Consider the following 16,616-nt stretch of genomic DNA (forward strand, 5'->3'; position numbering starts at 1 on the left):
ACAGTTTTTAAATATAGGTTTTTTGCGTTAAAGGAGCTCTTTTTCTGGCATAGTATTGTCAGTGGTGTAGTACATCACGATACAGCTAACACGTGCGACCTAGCAGGCTGGTTAACTAATATTGAATAGCTAACTTTTCAACCATAACTGTTAAGCCCCTTAACTAATGAGAGGCGTGTAGCCCACCTTAATAACATCGATATCAGTTCTTAGAATTTCGACAACGCGGTTACCTTTGGAGCTGTGGACCAAGAAATTTCGCCTATTTCGACCAGTTACGTGCACTGGAGAAGTTGCCTGCCTGCAAGCTTCCCGAAAGCGCATGTACTTTGGCGCGATGTGGCCAAAATTTCTTGGGCCATAGCGCCAATGGTAACTGTGTTTTTGAAGCTCTGAACACTGATATGTATATTAATTAAGGTGGGCTACACGCCTCTTAATAGTTAAGGAGCCTAACACCAGGTGGTCGAAATTTCCGGAGCCCTCCACTACGGCGTCTCTCATCTCCTTAGTCGCTTTGGGACGTTAAACCCCATAAACCAACCAACCAGTAATGGTTGAAAGGTTAACTATTCAGTATCAGTTAACCAGCCTGCTAGTTAGCACGCATTAGCTGAATTCTGGTGTACTACATCGCTGACAATGCTATGCCGAAAAAAGCGCTGTTCTAACTCTAAGGGCTATTTTTTAAAATCGTGTTGTCTTCGGTGAAACACCCGGTATATTCGTATGTTCGTTGCTAGTACCATGGCTTGCCAGTGCACCCGCGGGTCGAGTGAGTGAGTGAGTGAGTTGAAAAGCGCTAACCTGAGCCGGGTAGAGTGACGAGTCTGGGCCGCGGCTTCCAAGGCAGTCCCGGAGTAGCATCTGCAGCGTGGTCCTGATCTGCTGGCTCAGTGCACCAAGCCAAACCTGAAAAGGACAGTCGAATACGAAGAATCGCTTTCCATCTCCCAACCCGCCACAAACATGTCTGCATGCAAACATGGCTTATGGATCTCCAGCGCCCCCATTGTCAGCCATGGTTTCATTTTAATATTGGTAAATTAATAACTGATGATTGGAAGTTGTTCTTGACACTTCATTTTACCTGCAGTATGAAGATCTTACGGCGTGTATGGAATGGACAAAAGGTTGCAGTAAATATTGAGCTTCACGTCGTTCGGGCTTTGTACAGCGCTGGAATGACAGGATCCCTCGAGAATCGCTTGACAACTGGTCAATGAGCATGCTATGAGCCCCCACTGCGTCATTCAATATAAACGAAGCATCGCTTCAGCACGTAAATCCAACTAGTGCATTGAATTTTCTACACAGCCGTACACGCATCCACAGGAGGCCATGGGGACTAAGATAAAGTTGTTAAAAACATGATTTTCGCGCTTTTTTTTATCGCTTAACATGTTATACGGAGCTATTCTAGGCAGAATCGCACTGTACTACCATCCCAATCATCACGAGATCAGCGCCAACCACGTGACGGGGTGCCCGTAGCGGTCGTTGTGCCCGTAGCGGTCGTTAGGGTATATAGGCCAAGTTGCCGCTAAGTCTATAGGTCAGATCTTACACCAGTGAACAGACAGCAGCAGGACGACAGCATTCGCGTAGTCCAGAGCATTACGCGGCAAAGCACAAACAATCACGTCGCGTATTATTTAATCAAATATTAGAACACTGAGATACTGCTCGTTCGCCCCTTGTTGGGGGAATGTCCTGTGGGTTGTGGTCCAGATTCTGTCCCACAATTACGCATTTACGTAAACTAATAAAAATTAAGATTTTCGCACAAAAGTGCGTGCATAAAACAATCGAGACACTCATCGCGACAGCTGCTTGAGGCGCTCACCTCGGGGTCCGGAGTGAGGGCCACGGGCTCACTGAGGACTAGGCGCTCGCCCTCTGGAGACAGCACGGCCGTGACACAGTCCTCGCCCCACTCGACTCGGTGGACGGCCGCGAACAGCTTGCGCAGATGCGGCTCCACCGCGCTCGGCCGATTGCCCAGTACTTCCAGCAGGTCTTCGTCACCCAGGAAGTAGAAGCGAGGGAAGCGGCTGCGCTTGTCCTGTGCGTGCGTGAGCGGAAGTGGATGACGCCCGGTGGTGTGACTTTCTGGCTTGTTTTCCGTGTACTGCGCAAGCTTCTGCGTTCTTTCTACTTGCTGTCGACTACAGTCAAGATCCTGTGCTTGCGTATGCTCGCCGCATGAGACTGAGAGTACAGAAAGCCTGTCCACGAACGTCGTGGAATCTCTAGGCTAGAGGGTTAGTATCTAGTGTTGCAAAGCAAAACACATGCGTACTTTGGAAGTACGGCCTTACCTGAAGTATCGCCAAATAAATATAAATAAGAAATCATTAGCGCCTGCAGGTTGAGAAATTCCTATCATAACGAGATGCGTGTGCTCATGCATGTCTCAGAAGACATTATTCACGCACTTTCGGTAAGAGCATAAGAGCTGCCCCATTCTAGTGAGCCACTGTTCCAGTATGTGCTAAGAAATATACGACGGCAGCACGCTGAAGGCGACGGATAACTGCTGCTAGCCTTTGCTAGTTAAGAACTGTCCGGGAGCAGTCCGGCGTAACAGGTTTCGCTGCTGTTGTGGCGCTGCCAACGCGGACCAGTTCAAGGGGTCCCTTCAAAAAACGGAGGGTGACCACACGACCTCGGCCCATGCCGCAAGATCAACCGATGAATGCCATATGAGCCCCCACCTCCATGTGCTGGTGCAGGGCCCTCTGGCAGCGTCCCAGCTGGTCGGCCAGGGAGTCCAGGGACTGCGTCTCTGCGGTACTGCCCACGAGTACGATTCGCTCGTCCCGTGCCACTGCAGCCATCAGGGCCCTGGAAATGAGCTACCAGCATCAGAAAACGCATGGTATAAAACTGGGGTAGACTTTAGGTTTTTAAGGGTATTACGGTGTCGTTCGCAGCACTATAGTTATCCTCTGTCAAAGAAAAGAAGGTTTAATGCGACGACCTTGTTGAATACGACAATTTAAATAGACGTAAATAGACCTCCATTTAAAAAAACCGTCCATCCCCCGCACAGCGGTATGACGCTCAAGCCAGTCTGCCGGCGTCCCGTGGATACACTTATAACAAACAAGCCGCCGCGGTGGCTGTGTGGTTATGGCGCTCGGCTTCTGACCCAAAAGACGCGGGTTCGATACCGGTCGCATTTAGATGAAGGAGAAATGCTAGAGGCCAGAGTACTATGCGATGTCAATGCATGTTGAATAACCCCAGGTGGTCGCAATCTCCGGCCGTAATACAGCGCGCAGGCTGCTCGGCTCAAACAAGATGTGGATACAATGGCTGGAGAAGGCCCCAACCTGAACTGCCGGCTGGCGGCCTCGAAGCGGGGCGCCTGGTCGGGAAGCAGGGAGCGCGGGGCTCCCAACAGCGGTTCCAACTGCAGCCACTGCTGCTGCACCCGCTGCAGGCCGCGCAGAGCGGGCTCCAGCCTTCCCAACCGCTCCTCCCACAGGGCGGCGCCGTCCGCCAGACCCGCGCTGGGACCTACTCCCCCACGGCAGGCGTCGGTGAGCGAATGCACCAGCAGCTGAAGCTCGCCCACCTGCGTGGACATAGCCGTAGTAGTGACGAGTGTCTCTTTCCGCTGCATGTAGTTCATTGTGAGGCATTCCTAGGTGGTGCCCTTGTAATCGGGCACGACGAGGAATAGCAGAGGCGGAACGCTCGCTCGTATAACTTGGGCATACATGTAAACACCATTGTTCACCAGAACTGTATGAAGCAATAATGATGACGTGACGTCAGTAACAGTTCGTAATCTTTTACAATGCTTATTACACATCGCATCAGATGATCGATATGAATAATGTGCATAAAAAATGGCAATGTCTCGCAAAGGGGCTCTGCCAGTGAACTCTATTTAGTCGTGCATAACAGAAAAAAAGATACTAACGCCATAGAGACGTCTTAAATTGAGAATAATCTCGCAGATGCCAGAGAGTTAGACTCAAACGCAAGAACATCAATATTTCGATAGCTTAGTGGACCGCTAGGAGGACGCAGCGCACCTTTCCAAGAACCTGTGCCCACTCTTGTACGATCATCAGGTGGTTGCCCGCAGAATCGGCGTGGTCCACCAAGGAGAACCTCGCGGTGCTGCCCCACACGTCCAGCTCACTAAGTATCGCCCGTATATTTGCCTCCGAGCGTGCTCTGCTGTTCAGGTCCTGCGCAGTTGAACGACACGAGTGATAATGTACCAGGAGATATCATGATCATCTACTGAGGGACCAAGACGCCGGCGGAGATACGTCGTTACCTGGAGCTGAGCTTTCTTCGCTGCCAGCCTTGGAGCGACTTCCAGAAGGTGCACCAGGCGCAGCTCCTCGAGAGGTCGGATGGCCGCTTCGGCCAGCTGGAACATCTCGGCCCAGTGCTGGGCCGAGAAGGCTTCACCTCGGCACAGCGGAAGAATAGCAAGCGCCGCCTGCGGTACGGTCCTCACCATGTCAGTGAATGCGCCCTCCTCAGGAGACAGCCATTGTCCACATTGCATTGTTTACATGACACAGCATACTACGTGCTATATGTACTAGTACTTGGGTTTCGGACTGATTGGATAAAAATTATAGTATGGCTCAACAAGACCAGGGAAAAGGGTACAGCACATGCCCTGCGTTTCTTTGTGTGTTTTGTGTCCCTCTTCTTGTTCCGCCGTCCTGTTCGAACTGTTGTCCACACCTGCAAACTTGCACTGCCACCCTGCAGTCACACTTACTAGCCCACTTTTGCAACACAGCAACGGTCACTACGGCGATGCAAATTTTTCCTAGAATGGTCTATACGCCGGGACCAAATGCCCACGCTTCTTATACAGAGACTCATCTGCTGCTTTAGCAGGATTCTAATCCCCAAAACCGAAATACTAGTGGGCTTTCTGAGAGAACAAGTATCTATTGCTGTGCTATAATATACCCCCCCCCCCCCCCCCCCCCACCCCATGGCGTCACATATATGGCACTTTGACCCAGAAGCCGGGATTAGCGAGTAGTTCCTTTCACCGCAATGCAATGATCGCAATGGCCTAATCGCCGATTATCGCTGAGCAGGTCAAGAATGCTCTACGTGCAAAGTGATGGGTCATCTAACAATGAATTTAATGTGATCAAGGTGCTTTTAGCGACATCTGCGCAGGAGAACTTCGGGGTTAAACGGTATCTAGTCGCATCCAATGCTACAGCTTTTCCTGTTATCAAGGGAGCCGGGTCCGTCAAGTAGGTGCCGCTCCCAAAAGGTAGCTTTTTCATCTGCGGAAAAAGTGAAAGCAGTGGGTGTTTCCTTCTCTGTGTCTTCCAGAGAACTCTATTTGGTCACTCTTATAAACCAACACGGATATGTGACGAAAGACAGATGCGGTGGTGCTGCTTTCAGCGGGTTGGTGGGTACGGCCCATATTAATGCATATGAACGAAAGTTTTGAAAGTTTTCTGATTTCAAGGTGCACCTATGAGGTCGTCCCTTAGCTAACAAAAGACAAGTGGATCCTAGAATCGAATGTGAAAGTATACAGAACGCCATTTTAAAGCTGATGTATATTTAAAGCCCCAAAATAAGTGCCTGCGCTACCGCGGCCCACAGAAACACATGCAAACAAAGCTTTCTAAAGTAATTTAGTTTCACTATATACGCTTACGGCGACAGCCTTTCGTTAACAGCTGGCGAGCACTTTTAAAAAGAGCGTGAAAAAGTATGCATCATTACTCCGAAGTTGATGTCCTTTTTAACCATAACAGAAAATTTGTGTTGGGATAATGGACTCACCTCCCGCAACATCTACGCGTTCAATCAGCTGTGTGTTTCTCCGAACCAGAAAAAAAAAATTCCGATTTTTCTTTGAATCTACCCAAATGAAAATGAAAAGTTTAATCTGAACTTCGATGCGGCCGCACTACGTTCTTGGATTAGATGAAGACCGCCGTGCCTGTGTTATCGTGCATTTACTTCCATGATGCAAGATCTATTTTCTGAGTAATCTCTAAAAAAAAACAGCATAGTCACCCTGTGCGTATCGATTTCCTTGTACAGCGACGCCGCAACGGCCGCTGGCGTGTCGGGATCCTTGGCCCGCTGGCCCCATTCGGCCAGGAAGCCCTCGAGATGATGCAGCTGTCCCCTGAAAAGCGGTCATGATCCCCGAGGTAGTCCGTTGGCGACAAGAAAACCGCATATGGGCAGTCGGCCATTTACCAAAGAGGAGCTTATTCGCACGATAAATTTTAGGCGTACAACTAGCGTTAAAGGAGAACGTAATCTGCATGCACATTCATGCACGCACGCAGCTGGTGAAATTGGCAAGCGCTTTGTGCACATTTTGGCAACAGCCTTGTAGATATGTTTAAACCTATTGTAAATTAATGACCAACGCATCATCTGCAGCAATAAGGACATGTATACGAAGCACAGTCCCAGACATATCTGGCTGCAGCCACTCTCCGTACTTTATTCGCATAGAGCAAACAGTCCAACCTTATCCAGCCAAGATGCATCATTGTGATCAACCACTGTTGACTGAATTCGCTCGGCTGCTAGCCCGAAAGACGCGGGTTCGATCCCGGCCGCGGCGGCTGAATTTATTTGGAGGAGAAATTCGAGGCCCGTGTACTGTACGATGTCAGTGCACATTAAAGAACCCCAGGTGGTCGAAATTTCCGGAGCCCTCCACTACGGCGTCTCTCATAGCCTTAGTCGCTTTGGGACGTTAAACCCCATAAACCAACCAACCAACCATCTTTTCTGAACTGCTATATGGGGTATTCTTCCGTGCAAGCAAGAACGACGAAGTTGCAGCGAAGTGCGCCGACGGAATTTCTTTATTCCATCAAACAAAGTTACTGGCGAGCGCCAGCAGAGCTGGGCCGCCGTCAGTGACAAGCTAGGTCGAAGTGCCGCGACAGCGCTCGGTGCCGCTGTATATATGCCCTTATCAAAGGGGCGTGTCCCAGTAGCGCGCGTATTGCTATCAGTCTGCGCGCAGCCACTACACTATACTTGTGTTTCTATACAGAGCAATGCTCTCCCTTATCCAGACAACATGCCTCATGAGAATCCACTGCTGCTGACTGAGTTCCTGCAGCTCCTTTCGGAACTGCTCGCGCAAAGCCCACGCAGCTTCGGCCTCCTGTAGCTCCTGCTCGATGTTCGCCAGCTCTCCAGGTTCGGTCATTCCAAGTTGCTCGGCTTCAGACCTGCAGAAGAGACTACGATCGGCTATTTGTCCTTTGAAGGACCACGGCCGGACAACGCGTCGCCGCCGCTGCTCCTGTCCTGCCGTGGAAGGACACACTGCTCGGTGGACTCGCAAGCGTGGCGACTCACGCCAGCCGGCGCCGGGTGTCCAGCAGGGCGTCCAGTTCTGCCCGCAGCTCGCCGAGCAGGTTGGTTGCCTGGTCACCCAGGCGAGGACGCGCCTGCTCCCAGCGGGACAGGAAGCGCTCCCGCAGGTGCTCGAAGTTCTCCAGGCGGGCCGACGCGTTCGCCTTCAGCACCTCCATCTGCGGTGGCGCCAACCTCGCGAATAAGTTGGCCTAAGATTCATGGTCCAGATTTACCGTGTTAGATACCAACACGACGAGCAAACCACTCAACGAGATTCCCTCGAACAACGACGAGCGAATGAACTCGGTTCTGGAAGTGCGCAAGCCTCACTGCAACCTCATATGAAAAGGAGTAGTCGCAGAAAAGACCACGCTGATGGAAACCCGATTTCTGATGGTGAAGACAAAATTCTCGAAGCGGTTTCCAAGACAACAGAAAAAGACTAAAAGTAGTGAAAAAAACGACAAACGAAGTTGAGAGGATAGTTATACAATGTAACATGTCTAGGCGCCAAGTGCATATGTGATGATGCGGAAGGAAAGGAAGACTGTAGGGAAAGAATATGTACGGGAGTTCAGTTTTGAGTTTATTTAATTGTAAAAATGAAAGTTGTTTATATTAGTTTATTTTTTATCTACTTCAGCCTCGCATGAGCTATGGCGGGAGGAGATAGAAATGAAGTAACAAATCATAACAATCAGCAGCATTTAAGGTACTATGAAAGCAAATAGAAACACACAGTAAAAACACGTCACCTGCAAATCGCAGAACATAAAAATTCTTTAAAAGGCAAACAGTGAGTAGGACCTTCCTAGAAGGAAGTTCGCAATTTCTACAGTGCGCCGAAAAAAAAGTCAGTACGAGCACAGAAAGTTGAAATGTTTATTTCCGAATAGCGTTTTAATTACGTGCAATAAGAGAGTAATTACTCACTAGCATCCACCCAAGCGCACCGATACGGCTACACAGGCAATACAGCCTTCCTTTGTGGCTATATGGCTGCGCTTGCGTGGAAACTAATGAGTAATTGCTGCCTTATTACAAATAATTGCATCGAGGGGTCTTGCCTAAGTTTTAGACTAACACTGTTCCCGCTTACGGTGGTTGATCAATTCGCTCTCGCTCTGCCATCTTCTAGTCGCCCTGGTGTACTCAGTTAGTTGAGCGACTCAAGACTCCCGCCCAGGATGAAATTTCGTTCAACTACGAAGTTGCTGTGGAACCTGTATAGCCTTTTTGGCCGTACGGAGGCGCTTGGGTGGATATGCTAATGAATAGTTACTCCCTAATTTCAAATCTACTCCCCTTGGAGGGATTGCTCTATATATTAGATTAATTTAATGGATTAGAAAATTGTAAATAGTTGCCAAGAGACTCCAAGCACGGAGTTAACATGTGCAAGAACTTTAAACATTCAGTGCGACGACGGGAAGAAAGTGGAGTGAGCCCCAGATCAGACAGATGAAAAAAGGTGAAAAATCCCGCGTCGTCATGCTCACTGACAAAACGCTCTGGCCTTTCGCGAACCGCGGCGTGTGAAAGTGGAAAAGAGTTACAGATACACACTCGGATCGCCGGATGGAAGTCCTTCAGAAATGCATTCCTATAGTAGGCCCGCGGTGGCCCATGTATTCTGTCGAGGCTGCGTCATTCTTCTAAACTCAGCTTCATAGCACGGATAACTTATCCTCCCACCTAGCCGGTCGTGCATGCAGGGAATATGGCACACGTGGCCATGCGCGCTTACAAAGACATGGGTTGTCTTTACTCTTGTAGTGCTAAGCCCTGCGGTGCGTACACCCTAAATGCGAATAAGCTTAAAGGGAGTAAAAAGGGAGTAAGCTGCCCTCTAGCGTACTCCTTTTAGGGGCAGGGTATGCTGCCCAAGTTGCGCACTAGATTTTCGATCGCGAGCTATACGGAATGTTTACTCCTGGCAACGGACGTACACTCTCACTGCAAAGCATAGCAGCAACCTGATGCAGTTAGCAATGGGAGGAGGCGTTTAAACGCTGTGCCAGAGGTCTTGAGGTTAGCAAACAGAAGAGTGTGAATCGTCGTTTAAAATCTTCCCAACTGATAGACATTCGCATGTTTTGAAGAGGGAATTTGTTCCCGTTGCCAACATTTAGTATCCCGTGTTTTCAGTGACGGAACTATACTCCAGGCCTTGGGCAGCATACCAAGCCCCTTAAAGGGCCACTGACCAGGGTCCGGACATTTTTGAAAAACAAGCCCACTGCATAGATGAGGCATCGAAGATATCCTTTGCAAAATACTAGAGCCATGCGCACCCCGAAAAGCTGCGAAAATTCAAATCAAAGCCCGCTCGTTCTTTCCTTCAACAAAAACGGCCCCGCCCCACTACTCTGAACCCCGTTGACGTCATGGGGGGTTACTTTCGCTAAAGGCACTCCATTGGTGCATCGTTCTGACTGACGAGAGAAGGTTGGGCGTAGCCTTGGCGTCGCGTCGTCTGCACAACGCTTTCCGCAGCGCCTTCCGTTCTGGCTCATGCCTACAAACCCGCATGAAGAAACAAAAAAAAATAAACTGCGGAGGGAACGTGCGGCGACAGCCTTGAACCCTAGCCATAAAAAGTAAAAAATAGTAAAACTGAGGGAGGCTTGGCAAGGCAAAATCACCCCTTCTTTCTCCGATGTAAGCCGGAGGCGTGGTGTCTGTGGAGTGCGTCACATGGCTACGTCATGGCACCGCCTTGAATAGAATTCTTTTCTTGGTTTTTGCATTTTCTCCGCACACTGAACGATCGAGAGGCGCGATCGGCTCGTCCACCTGGACTTGTTAGCGAGCGCATCCTTTCATACATCTGTTTGTCATTCCCAGTTAGCGAGCCACCTTTTCATTTTTTGTTTTAGGCCTCCCCACCGTTTCACGAGCGGAGAGGCGGAAGTCGGTTGTGTTCGAAACACACGGCGAAGCGCGGACCCGGCAACCGCCCGTTTGCTTTTCTCCATGCGTGTTTGTGTTCTGTGTGTTTGTGTCTTTTCTCCGCTCCAAAGCCCTTGTCATTCATTGGAGTCAAGGCGTACGCAAGATGCACGAAGGATAAGCTGTGTGGGTGCGGAGCGGTCAAATGGGCGAGCGAGGGAAAGTCTGCTGCACTAGTAATTAAAACCTTGTTTTGGGGGGCTTGCATAGAAGAAAAAAAAAACTGAGAAGGGAGCGCGCACGCAGAGCGTCTCGTGACGTGATCACGGCGGGGGGGGGGGGGGGGGGGGGGGGCGAATCAACTTACTCAGTTTCACTATTTTTTTACTTTTTATGGCTAGGGTTCAAGGCTGTCGCCGTACGCTCCCTCCGCAGTTTTGTTGTTGTTGTTGTTCCTTCATGCGGGTTTCTAGGCAAGTGCCAAAACGGAAGGCGCTGCGGAAAGCGTTGTGCAGACGACGCGACGCCAAGGCTACGCCCAACCTTCTCCCGTCAGTCAGAACGATGCACCAATGGAGTGCCTTTACCGAAAGTAACCCCCATGACGTCCAGGGGGTACAGAGTAGTGGGGCGGGGACGTTTTTGTTGAAGGAAAGAACGAGCGGGCTTTGATTTGAATTTTCGCAGCTTTTCGAGGCGCGCATGGCTCTAGTATTTTGCAGAGGTTATCTTCGATGCCTCATCTATGCAGTGGGCTTGTTTTTCAAAAATGTCCGGACCCTGGTCAGTGGCCCTTTAAAGGGTGTGTGCTAGACGACAGCTTGTGCCTTTTTTGCTCCTTTCGTGCTTAGAGTGGACGCAGGTGTAGCCCTGTGAAAATCAGGCATACAAGCCCCTAGGACGTCTTTATACACTAAGAGCTCGAAATTTCCGGAGTCCTTCACTACGTCGTCCCTCACAGCCTGAGTCGCTTTGGGACGTGAAACCCCCACAAACCAAACAAGCCTGACTAAGAGCTCCATTGAGCTGTACGGTTCCCAACCGACCTGGTGCGCGACGACGTCCCTGTGCTGGTGCAGGCGCTCGTCCAGGCTGTGCCAGAGCTGCTGCAGGCCGTCCATGTCGGCGGGTGGCGGCCGGCGCGACCAGCGGGCCAGCAGCTGCTGCTTGTCCTGCGCGGCCGCGTGCTGGGCGGCCGCCCCATCGCGGCCGGACAGCGCGCGACCGAAGGCGGCGCTGAGCTGCGCCAGTTGCTCGGCGCTCTGGGCGCTGCCCGAGAGCGCCTCCAGCGAGGCCTCCAGGTAGGCGCGCACCGCGGCCGCGTCGCGCGCCACCGAGGCGCGCAGCTCGAGCACCAGGCCGGACTCGAGCTCGGAGAGGGCGAAGTCCACGTACGAGCGCACGGGAGCGTAGCTCACCACCAGGCACTCGAAGTGCTCCTCCTCTCTGCGACCCGTTTAGAGGAGGATTTGCGGACAATTCTTAGCAAGGGAAGTTTGGCGAGCAGGTCTTATGCAGGGTGGCCCATCAATCCAATCTTTTTTTTTTTAGTAAAGTTGATCCTAAGGCACTTTCTGGATATGCTGATGTTTCTTGGCCAGCAAAATATGTTTTTATTACCATAAAGTCAAGACCGAACTCCTGACGCCAAGACCGAAAAGGACTCCGTGATCCCCGTTTTGAAGTAAACGGCGGTGCATCGCAGCCTCCGGCATCCGCGATCGAAATACTGTCATTGCGCACCGCAGATTACTTGCGAAATCAGCCGGTGATGGCGACACCTTAATTTTATTTTCTAGCATTTTTGTACCTTATAAAAGCTGTGTTTAAGTCACAGTAGCCTCTATGTGATCAGGACACGGTAATCTGTCCATGAAGGCTAACTTCAGTTTGTCTGCAGTTTTCTCTTCGAAGTAACCAAGTTATCAATTAACACGTACCGTTCTTGGTGATTGAAACCAATTATTTGGCGTGAGTTAATCTGCCTATTAAACTATTAAACAAGAAAAAATTACTTAAACTGCGAAATCTTGGCTTCATGAATGAAACGAGAGTAGGAAAATTGCAGATAACTCTGAAGAACAAACGGCTGGAGTGTTTGCTATCAGGTGCGCTTTAAATAGCTCACTTCACGGGCTTCAGAAGGACGCCAACGAAATGCAGAAACGACCACGGAGCCGCAATGTTCCCTTACATGCTCCAGCTTGCAGCTAAATAGAAATTTTCAATTAATAAACAATTTGTTCATACCACGTACTAATATTAAGAGAAAACGACGTTTTAACGTAGCTTTTGCTCCTCTGTTTCCTCCTTGACGAATACAGCATTCGCATCCCGTTGTCTAATTCAACTAATTTCTAATCGACGTTCATAAACAAATGACTGTGTGGCGAGCGCGGTAGAGAAAGGAAAGCCCAATCGTCATCGCGAAGAGTATCTTGGCAGGCACTCACGGAAAAGCTCTTCCGAACTCCTGACACTTCGCCTTGACAGTGCGGAAGTTGATCTTCCATTCCTCCGGGGTCAGCTTCTCTGCAAAGGCTTGTAGGTTCACCGAGCTCAGGGCCACCCATTCCTGCAAAGAAAGAAGGTAACCGAGCCATGGCACATCGTCCGCGACTGGGAAGTCGCTGGTATCTCGCTGCTGGTGCTCTACTGGTGGCCACAGACGATGCCAGACATCCTTCAAAGCACGTGTTACGATGCCCTTAGCGACTGTGCTGTTGGAATCAGCAGCCGTCTGAGCTTTCTAGAAAGGTGTCAGATGTGTTTATTTGTTCTGCAGCTAAGAAACTCCCTTCACACTGCGGTGCTAGATCCTCAAGACACATCGGGGTAAAGGGGTCTAGAAAGCAGCAACATACAGCCACCACCACCTCTGAATGAAATCTAGTTCCTCAAAGGGACACTCAGGACGAATAGAAGTTAGTCTGACCAATAGGGCACCGTGTATTTTGCTGCCGACAAACCTCAATACAATACCAGAAGCCAGAGAATTAATTTCTACTAAAAACAATAATTTTTTAGAGTAATCCTTAGTGTCCCTTTAAATCATAGCCTCAGAAAATTTCCCGCCCCATAGCGTGAAAAGCGTTTCTACTTTCTCCCTAGACATGCTACTCATTTGGAAGCACAAAATGCTCTCTAGCGAGCGTTGTCTGTTTAAGCCAAGCGCGTCCAACCATTGATTAAAGCGAACTCTCCTAAGCGGTCAGACATGCGACGGGACCTGGAATCTGCCGGCAGCGGCTTGGACGGAGGCGAAGAGCCGTTGTGTGCGTCTGTAGAGGTCGACGAAGTGGTGCGCGTTCCGGTCGACGATCACCGAGAAAACGAGGCTCTGGTCCACCGCCAGGTCGTCGCTGACGCCTCGAAAGTGAAGCGGCAGCGCCAGGAACCGCTTCACCTGCTGGTAGTACCTTGAGCGCACCTCTTCCAGCGGTGGCCGGAAGCAGAGCTGCCCGCTCCTGCGTCAGCGTGTTAAGATGATCGGAAAACACCCGCTCGAGAGAACCACTGGGCTTGAAGGATGGTTCGGAGCCTGCCTCTGCTTTGCACTGCGTTTCTTCAGTGCACACACTGGATAAGTAGAGTTTCTGTAGACAGGCCTGAGCCCCCGTCTGGGTCGTACAGAGTGGTTTACTTAGCATCGCCAGTGCTAAAACTGTCTTGGCAGTGAGGCGAACACTTCTCTGAAACGATCCAGTGCTTACAAAGTTCTGGGGGTGCCACAGGAGCCCTGTACTACTTTGCCGCTTATAAACCAGATGGGCTGCATTGTTTTTAACAAATAATTCGCACATTATTAACCAAGGCCCGCGTCAAACAAGCGAACTCGAATATTTCTTATTGAAGGACAGACGTCGCTTTGTGTTCTCCACGGCATGAAACTAAAAAAGGTCTCACCATCGCTGCTTTCCTTACTGTGACCTTGTTAGACTCAGATAGCCTGGCGAACTCAAAACACAGTGTGCGTATTGCTCATTAGCACTTCAGCAAAAATTATTTGAGATTTGCATGGCCTCGACAGCCAGATACGCTGCTGATCTTTACAGACGCAAGGCGCTGTGTTTTATACTATCTTCAATTAACCAGGGGCCGTATTCTGCAACGATACATCCAATTTTCTATTTCATTTGGCCGTGACGTCAATGTGACGAAAGCAACTGCAGGTGAAAGCAAAGGGTGCGGTAGCGGCGCTGCCACTATCCAGCCTCGTGCCACTGCATCCAGTACGGCTGAGTCACACGCACCATGCTACGCCAATTCGTCGCACAACACCCAATCTCTTTGTCGCGACTGGATTAGCGACGATAAAGCTCGTCAGCCGTGTCAAACGTGTTGTCGTGCTCCGTCACTCGTGTGCGTCGGCGCCAGTCGCCTAGCACGACATGGGCTCGAGACACGTTTAAGCAATCAGATGGCATTATGAGCATGTTTCTGTCACGACCAGCGTGACGTCTGCTCTAACGCCCTAAGACAATGGGAGCAGCGACCAATGGCAAAGAACCAAGCGGAATGAAAAGAAAATTGATCGTTACAGAATACGGCCCCAGCTATTTCCCGGAGCAATTGTGCAACTTCTTCGATTATTGGTTACTGTTGTCGCTATACTGAGTAGTTTTTGTTATGCTTACTTACATGTCATACTTTACGCACTGCGCCGCTCTCTGCTCAGACATCCTCTCTGTAGAACACCTGTGACGTACCGCTATTTGTTTCTTTAGCCAGGGCTCCGAGCCGTCTAAATCAGAATTTCGCGCTAAAAAAGCTATTTATTATTACAAAAACATTTTGCCAATTTTTAATATTTATGTAATACATCAAGATGATGCCCTCTTACGATTAAAACTTCACGCATTGGTGACGGCTTGTGAGAACAACGCTTTCACTTCAACTGCAACATTATTTATTTTCCTATAATTTTTCCCTTCTCAATGTCATCATCCCTCTTCCCCAGTGCACGGTAGCCAACCAGAACAGCCTTCCGGTTAACATTCCTGCCTTCTCTTTTCCTCTTTGTCTCCCTCTCTCTATCTCAGCCTCTTTATTTTTTGTTTCCCGTGGTTGTGTCCGACTGTGGTTAAGAAACTTCAAGCTTATTGGAGCTTGAGAGGCAATAAGAGTTTGCGCATACCTGCAGGTGAGCTCCAGGCGCGTCTCGGGCAGGTGCTGCAGTAGCGTCTCGAGTCCCCGCAGGTACTGGCACTCGAGGGCCTTGTACAACTGCCGGTCCCAGTGAGCTCGCCAGGGGCGAACCTGCTCGGGGCTCTCCTGCGCACACGTCAACTGCTATGGCCCACAGCCATAGATGGGCTTGGCCACCATGCAGAAGTTGCACTGACATTGACCATTCCTATTACGCTGTTTCCACTTTCAACTTGCCTGCAAGGCTCACTTTGCTGGGGCAGCATGTAACGTCTTCCATTATCCGAGAATGTGACAGCTGGCCCGCTGCCCTTTATTTCACGCCACATTACGCGTCCTCAGTAAAATAAGAGTGCAAAATCGTTCGCGGTGTGACGACACCCCAATTTTTTTCTTTTTTGAAAGTAATTTTTCGAAATGTCTAAGCACCACAAACTTCCACGCATGTGCGCACAAGTAGCCTCGGTGCAGTACGGATAGGTAACGACTGTGCGCGTCTCTAGAGCACTTACCAAACAATGTCCTAGCACAGCAGCCTATACGAGCTTTCAAGATACCACGGACGTGAAACTGTGCTAACGGTGGCGGCGGCTCCGCGGCGAGGCGCGCGGTGTGACGTCATGCCAGATGGCACGGCGAGCGCGCTGCGTCCGCCAGCTGCGGCGGTTGCTAGGCAACGGCTCAAGGTCGGTCTCTGTGCCTCCTCGGAGCACCGCCACAGCGAAATCGCAAGTTCGTGGCCAATGTAGCTTTCACTACAAAAAAGATCCTACCTGTTGCTGCGCCATAATGGACCTGATGTCGGCGAGCACGTCCTTCCAACCCTGTTGCCGGTGCACGAGGTCCAGCTCGAACAGGGACACCACCTACGCAGTGTGTCCTTGTGTTTGCATCGTGCCCCAGTTAGCTCATGCGCATCAGGATAAGTATAGTTGTGTGCACACAGATCTTTGAATTCGCTCCAGGAGACATCGCAGCGTGATGCAAGCCATCACGTTGATGAGTAGTAGCATATCTGTATAATGCGGTTTACCATCATTACATCATCGGACATAGCGGTTAGTTCTATTCGGATTTAAGAGGTCATTGAAAATGAGTAGTTAGATGTTTATAGTATAAATAATCAGGATAGGTATTATGCAGTGCTTCTTTTCCTTCGAATTTTCCGCAACTAGTGGCCGATCATGCTCAATTTTTATTTTCATATTCAAATAGTTTAT

General features: G+C 50.0%; 1 protein-coding gene across 1 annotated transcript in view; it reads right to left on the minus strand.

Moving 5' to 3' along the window:
* The window catches only part of LOC149371648 (cytoplasmic dynein 2 heavy chain 1-like), a 42,416-nt gene that overhangs the window by 13,603 nt on the left and 12,197 nt on the right, over positions 1-16,616 (minus strand). Inside the window, exons 9-22 of the mRNA XM_089580899.1 lie at positions 16,170-16,262; positions 15,386-15,522; positions 13,478-13,715; positions 12,702-12,823; positions 11,295-11,694; positions 7,357-7,532; positions 7,077-7,226; positions 6,040-6,154; positions 4,301-4,468; positions 4,050-4,208; positions 3,339-3,583; positions 2,718-2,847; positions 1,847-2,065; positions 808-912 (exon numbers count right to left, since the gene is read on the minus strand). Of these exons, the coding sequence (XP_089437025.1) occupies positions 808-912; positions 1,847-2,065; positions 2,718-2,847; positions 3,339-3,583; positions 4,050-4,208; positions 4,301-4,468; positions 6,040-6,154; positions 7,077-7,226; positions 7,357-7,532; positions 11,295-11,694; positions 12,702-12,823; positions 13,478-13,715; positions 15,386-15,522; positions 16,170-16,262 (2,457 nt within the window). The remainder of the gene's footprint in view (positions 1-807; positions 913-1,846; positions 2,066-2,717; positions 2,848-3,338; positions 3,584-4,049; positions 4,209-4,300; positions 4,469-6,039; positions 6,155-7,076; positions 7,227-7,356; positions 7,533-11,294; positions 11,695-12,701; positions 12,824-13,477; positions 13,716-15,385; positions 15,523-16,169; positions 16,263-16,616) is intronic.

The sequence above is a fragment of the Amblyomma mixtum genome, chromosome 1 (genome assembly GCF_055824585.1).
Source record: "Amblyomma mixtum isolate Tamu chromosome 1, ASM5582458v1, whole genome shotgun sequence".
Taxonomy (NCBI): domain Eukaryota; kingdom Metazoa; phylum Arthropoda; class Arachnida; order Ixodida; family Ixodidae; genus Amblyomma; species Amblyomma mixtum.